This window comes from Staurois parvus, unplaced genomic scaffold (genome assembly GCF_062004578.1).
Source record: "Staurois parvus isolate SC_StPar_1 unplaced genomic scaffold, SC_StPar_1.0 ptg000046l, whole genome shotgun sequence".
Taxonomy (NCBI): domain Eukaryota; kingdom Metazoa; phylum Chordata; class Amphibia; order Anura; family Ranidae; genus Staurois; species Staurois parvus.
The window spans coordinates 657,026-664,271 of NW_028317842.1; the positions used below are offsets into that span (position 1 = coordinate 657,026).

The window sequence follows — 7,246 nt, forward strand, 5'->3', positions numbered from 1 at the left end:
TATGAATTTTTAAGGCTGAACCGTAGGATTTTGCTGGGAGACAGCAAATTAATAGACTACATTTCCCAGAGGAGCTGGCGTGTGGGCAGAGAGATAGATAGTTAGATAGATAGATAGATAGATAGATAGATAGATAGATAGATAGATATACAGTGGGGATCGAAAGTTTGGGCACCCCAGCTAAAAATTTGTATTAATGTGCATAAAGAAGCCAAGGAAAGATGGAAAAATCTCCAAAAGGCATCAAATTACAGATTAGACATTCTTATAATATGTCAAAAAAAGTTAGATTTTATTTCCATCATTTACACTTTCAAAATAACAGAAAACTAAAAAATGGCGTCTGCAAAAGTTTGGGCACCCTGCAGAATTTATAGCATGCACTGCCCCCTTTGCAAAGCTGAGACCTGCCAGTGTCATGGATTGTTCTCAATCATCGTCTGGGAAGACCAGGTGATGTCAATCTCAAAGGTTTTAAATGCCCAGACTCAGCAAATTTTGGATGGTAACTTGATGCCATCTGTGAAAAAGCTGAAGTTAAAGAGAGGATGGCTTCTACAAATGGATAATGATCCTAAACACACCTCGAAATCCACGGGGGATTACATCAAGAGGCGTAAACTGAAGGTTTTGCCATGGCCTTCACAATCTCCTGACCTCAACATCATTGAAAATCTATGGATAGACCTTAAAAGAGCAGTGTGTGACAGACAGCCCAGAAATCTCAAAGAACTGGAAGACTTTTGTAAGGAAGAATGGGCAAAGATACCTCAAACAAGAATTGAAAGACTCTTGGCTGGCTACAAAAAGCGTTTACAAGCTGTGATACTTGCCAAAGCGGGCAGTACAAGATATTAACTCTGCAGGGTGCCCAAACTTTCCCAGACGCCATTTTTTTGTTTTCTGTTATTTTGAAAGTGTAAATGATGGAAATAAAATCTAACTTTTGTTGGCATATTATAAGAATGTCTAATCTGTAATTTGATGCCTTTTGGAGATTTTTCCATCTTTCCTTGGCTTCTTTATGCACATTAATACAATTTTTTAGCTGGGGTGCCCAAACTTTCGATCCCCACTGTGTGTGTGTGTATATATATATATATATGACAGGAAGTGAGCTGGGAGAGTTGGTTGCAGGTGTGAGGAGAAGGTAGTGCAGAACGCCTGAGGACAAGACTGGGCCGTAGAGAGAGAGAGAGAGTGGAGATAAAGGGAGGAATAGCTGACTACTGACATCTCCTGGAGGACTACCTTGTCGGCCAGTGACGCAGAGTGCTGCTGTCAGGCATAAACTCTGCAGGACCGCTAGGGAACCCCATCTACATTCAAAAATTGAAATTTGGACTATTAGAATGTGTCTCTTACTATGGTGTACACAAAGCAATTGGCAAAAAAAAATCAATACAATACAAAAATTGGTGATTTCAGTTTTCCTAATCATCCAGACCAAAAGAGGGATCTTATATCATATACAATAGGAATATAGTAATATAAACCTTTATTACCCAACTTACTATGTGCTGGAATCTATTTGGTTCAGATTTATTTATCTTCATGTACATTTCATGTATAGCTCTGGCCAGAACATGTACAGCCCTGTAGGCATAGGAAGGTATAGGTGTATAACTGGTAAAAAGTTCTGACCAATCTGTTAAATCTGGACAATATTTTAAAGGCAACCTATAGGTGTGTTTTAAAATGTCATTTTTGTATTGGTTAGGGGAAAGGCAGTTATAGCATAAAATCCACATATCTTCCAGTATTGGGTCATATAGACAGCTAGAGACGTTGCCGTGACTATAATTATCATAGTTTAGGTCCAGTATTGGTGGCCATAAAAATATGAAGCTGCAGTTGATTGGTGTTCGGTCGCCGTCATACAGATTACTTATTTTACTCCATGATGGTGGAAAAATAAAGGTGATATTTCCTATAACAGAGGGTATATGGAAAGTAAGATGATAAAAGTAGTTTGTGCAAGGTCCACACACTATGACAACTTTAGCTGTTGATTCACTAATGATCTTTATTTTCCGAATATCACTTTCAATACCTTCAGTGATTTGAATGATATAATCTGTGCAGATCCCATGTTGGCTCATCATCTTACTCAGTTCTTGGGATTCTTCATCACCACTGCCATCCCATGCTGTTAATATTCCAACCCAATTCCACCCAAAATGCTGCAACAATTTAAAAAGAGCTGTATACCGGGCCCGGTCGTCTGGTGTCATACGGAAGAAAGTTGGGTACATTTTTCCATTAATACGGGGAGTGTCAACGACTCGATAACTGATCTGGATAAGATATTTGGAAATATTTTAACGGGATGTTATTATTCAACGAAAATATGAGAAATATAATATATAAATGGCACACAAGATCTCATCTTTATTTTTTTCTTTTCTAATAAACGAAGTACATACCTTCTCCAGCCTCACATCCAACCCTTAATTCCCCTACAACAGCTACTCACTCTAGGGCTGCTGTAAAACAATAGGACTACGCTGATATATACTATATTTAACTTGGTTACATAGAACATACAACTTTTCCAATCCATGCATCTACCGGCCCAATGCAATGTCCATATATTCCCCCTTAATTGCACTATATGGTCCTGCAGCTGTCTAATATACGGCACAAGGAATGCATGCAGGCCATAAAACAAAAGCAAAAGAGATGAAGTTCATGGATCTAGTGCAGCAATGGGCAAACTACGGCCCGGCGGACCTTTTAATCCGGCCCGCGGAGCGTGGCAAACATCGGCTGTCAGAATGTGTGTAGGCGGGGCAGCGTGAGGAACTTGAGGGGAGCTAGGCTCCTCTCACAGTCCGCCCTGAAGACCAGAACGGCGCGGAAACACGGCGAGAGGAACGCGCGGAGCAAAGGTAAGTGAATTGACACAGGGGGGACTTGGCTTACTACTTGGGGGGGAATAGTACTGTGGGGGATGAAATACTATATGGGGGATGAATTAATATGGGGGATGAATTACTATGGGGGATGAATTACTGTGGGGGATGAAATACTATATGATGGATGAATTAATATGGGGGATGAATTACTATATGGGGGATGAATTACTATGGGGGATGAATTACTATATGGGGGATGAATTACTATGGGGGATGAATTACTATATGGGGGATGAATTACTATATGGGGGATGAATTACTATAGGGGATGAATTACTATATGGGGGATGAATTACTATGGGGGATGAATTACTATATGGGGGATGAATTACTATGGGGGATGAATTACTATATGGGGGATGAATTACTATGGGGGATGAATTACTATATGGGGGATGAATTACTATGGGGGATGAATTACTATATGGGGGATGAATTACTATGGGGGATGAAATACTATGGGGGATGAATTACTATATGGGGGATGAATTACTATATGGGGGATGAATTACTATGGGGGATGAATTACTATATGGGGAATGAATTACTATGCTTACTATGGGGGAATATTACTATACTTACTATGGATGACACATACACATCATTCATCTACTCTTGGTCCGGCCCCCGGGTCCAATATATGCGGCCCTCAAGTCAAAAAGTTTGCCCACCCCTGATCTAGTGCAATAAAAGAGTTTATTAGCAATAAAATGATAAGCTCAGTATGCAATCAGATGTGATCAGGTAGAGGGGTGCTTTCTACAAGGCCTCTATGTCTAGGAGCGGAGGCAAACACGGGGACCGGCAGTGTTGCCAAGTCTTGGCAAAGACCTCCTTCCCCACCTACTGTCAGACCAGGCAAAGTATGCCACATGCCAACGTCTCATCTGTTAGGGCTCCCTCTGCACAGTACCTACAAAACCAGACTGTTAGCATACGGCAATCTTCCTGTTGTCCTAGGCAACTTGTTTTTGGGGTGGATCCCCCTTTGTCAAGCCTGTCAGTATCTAGGACAGAAAAGTGCTTGTAGGTTAAGTTCCCCTTTTACAGAAAAATATACCAACAAGGGTCCCCTGTATGTTAACCATTTGCCGCCCGCCCTATGGCCGAATGGCGGCCGGCAAATGTCGTCAGCGTTCCAGGTGGACGCCATATGATGTCCTCCCACACATGCGCAGATTGCGCTCCTGCAGAGCCGCGCAGCGGCGCGATCTGTCACCGGCTGTGTACCTCGGACACGGCCGATGACAGATCTGAGTATCGGCCCCCGTTGCCGGTACCATATGACCTGCTGTGACCAATCACAGCAGGTCACATGAACGTTGTATACAATGGATGGCTTCATTCATGCCATCCATTGTATACTAGTGTCTAGCTGTGAATGGTCACAGCAGGTCACATGCACATGTCATGTGATTAGCTGTGGCCAAATCACAGCTAAGCACAAAAAAAAAAAAAAAAAAACCCTGAATGAATCAATGTCATTCAGGTAAATGCTTGCTTATAGTAATTCTTTGCTATAAGCAAATTGTGAAAAAAAAAAAAAATACTGATCACTTCCCCAAAGTAGTACAATGTTACTATGGTAACATTGTACTACTTTGGTCATAGTGAAATATGAAAAAAAAAATTAATAAAAAAAAATATATATTTTTTTCATACTGTCACCAGTCAGTGTCCCTGATCACCGCCATGCCAGTTATATGATGACGCTGTACTGCACTGGTGACAGTATGTAATAAAAAAAAAAATAGTGAAACTGATTTTTTTAATTTTTTCATTTTCCGAAAAATTATGACAAAAAAATACAACTTCAAAAAACTCGCCATGCCTCTTATGAAGTACGTCGGACTGTCTACTCTGCAAAAAGGGGTCATTTGGGAGATATCTGTACTGTCCTGACATTTGGGGGATATCTGTACTGTCCTGACATTTGGGGGATATCTGTACTGTTCTGACATTTGGGGGATATCTGTACTGTTCTGACATTTGGGGGATATCTGTACTGTCCTGACATTTGGGGGATATCTGTACTGTTCTGACATTTGGGGGATATCTGTACTGTTCTGACATTTGGGGGATATCTGTACTGTCCTGACATTTGGGGGATATCTGTACTGTCCTGACATTTGGAGGATATCTGTACCGTCCTGACATTTGGGGGATATCTATACTGTCCTGACATTTGTGGGATATCTGTACCGTACTGACATTTGGGGGATATCTGTACCGTCCTGACATTTGGGGGATATCTGTACCGTCCTGACATTTGGAGGATATCTGTACCGTTCTGACATTTGGGGGGATATCTGTCCTGTCCTGACATTTGGGGGATATCTGTACTGTTCTGACATTTGGGGGATATCTGTACCGTCCTGACATTTGGGAGATATCTGTACCGTCCTGACATTTGGGGGATATCTGTACCGTTCTGACATTTGGAGGATATCTGTACCGTTCTGACATTTGGAGGATATCTGTACTGTCCTGACATTTGGGGGGATATCTGTCCTGTCCTGACATTTGGGGGATATCTGTACTGTCCTGACATTTGGAGGATATCTGTACTGTTCTGACATTTGGGGGATATCTGTACTGTCCTGACATTTGGGGGGATATCTGTACTGTTCTGACATTTGGGGGATATCTGTACTGTCCTGACATTTTGGGGATATCTGTACTGTTCTGACATTTGGGGGATATCTGTACTGTTGTGACATTTGGGGATATCTGTACTGTTCTGACATTTGGGGGATATCTGTACTGTCCTGACATTTGGAGGATATCTGTACTGTTCTGACATTTGGGGGATATCTGTACCGTCCTGACATTTGGAGGATATCTGTACTGTCCTGACATTTGGGGGGATATCTGTACTGTCCTGACATTTGGAGGGATATCTGTACCGTCCTGACATTTGGAGGGATATCTGTACCGTCCTGACATTTGGGGGATATCTGTACTGTTCTGACATTTGGGGGATATCTGTACTGTCCTGACATTTGGGGGATATCTGTACTGTCCTGACATTTGGAGGATATCTGTATCGTCCTGACATTTGGGGGATATCTGTACCGTCCTGACATTTGTGGGATATCTGTACCGTACTGACATTTGGGGGATATCTGTACCGTCCTGACATTTGGGGGATATCTGTACCGTCCTGACATTTGGAGGATATCTGTACTGTTCTGACATTTGGGGGGAAATCTGTCCTGTCCTGACATTTGGGGGATATCTGTACCGTCCTGACATTTGGGAGATATCTGTACCGTCCTGACATTTGGGGGATATCTGTACCGTTCTGACATTTGGAGGATATCTGTACTGTTCTGACATTTGGGGGATATCTGTACTGTCCTGACATTTGGGGGATATCTGTACTGTCCTGACATTTTGGGGATATCTGTACCGTCCTGACATTTGAAGGATATCTGTACTGTTCTGACATTTGGGGGATATCTGTACTGTTCTGACATTTGGGGGGATATCTGTACCGTCCTGACATTTGGGGGGATATCTGTCCTGTCCTGACATTTGGGGGATATCTGTACTGTCCTGACATTTGTGGGATATCTGTACCGTACTGACATTTGGGGGATATCTGTACCGTCCTGACATTTGGGGGATATCTGTACCGTCCTGACATTTGGAGGATATCTGTACCGTTCTGACATTTGGGGGGATATCTGTCCTGTCCTGACATTTGGGGGATATCTGTACTGTTCTGACATTTGGGGGATATCTGTACCGTCCTGACATTTGGGAGATATCTGTACCGTCCTGACATTTGGGGGATATCTGTACCGTTCTGACATTTGGAGGATATCTGTACCGTTCTGACATTTGGAGGATATCTGTACCGTCCTGACATTTGGGGGGATATCTGTCCTGTCCTGACATTTGGGGGATATCTGTACTGTCCTGACATTTGGAGGATATCTGTACTGTTCTGACATTTGGGGGATATCTGTACTGTCCTGACATTTGGGGGGATATCTGTACTGTTCTGACATTTGGGGGATATCTGTACTGTCCTGACATTTTGGGGATATCTGTACCGTCCTGACATTTGAAGGATATCTGTACTGTTCTGACATTTGGGGGATATCTGTACTGTTGTGACATTTGGGGATATCTGTACTGTTCTGACATTTGGGGGATATCTGTACTGTCCTGACATTTGGAGGATATCTGTACTGTTCTGACATTTGGGGGATATCTGTACCGTCCTGACATTTGGAGGATATCTGTACTGTCCTGACATTTGGGGGGATATCTGTACTGTCCTGACATTTGGAGGGATATCTGTACCGTCCTGACATTTG

At 42.5% G+C, this 7,246-nt stretch overlaps 1 protein-coding gene across 1 annotated transcript in view; it reads right to left on the reverse strand.

Annotated features, from left to right (window-relative positions):
- LOC149470421 (vomeronasal type-2 receptor 26-like) overlaps positions 1-2,255 on the reverse strand; it is a 52,030-nt gene extending 49,775 nt beyond the window's left edge. Inside the window, exon 1 of the mRNA XM_089664305.1 lies at positions 1,515-2,255. Within this exon, the coding sequence (XP_089520431.1) occupies positions 1,515-2,255 (741 nt within the window). The remainder of the gene's footprint in view (positions 1-1,514) is intronic.
- Positions 2,256-7,246: the final 4,991 nt, after the last annotated feature.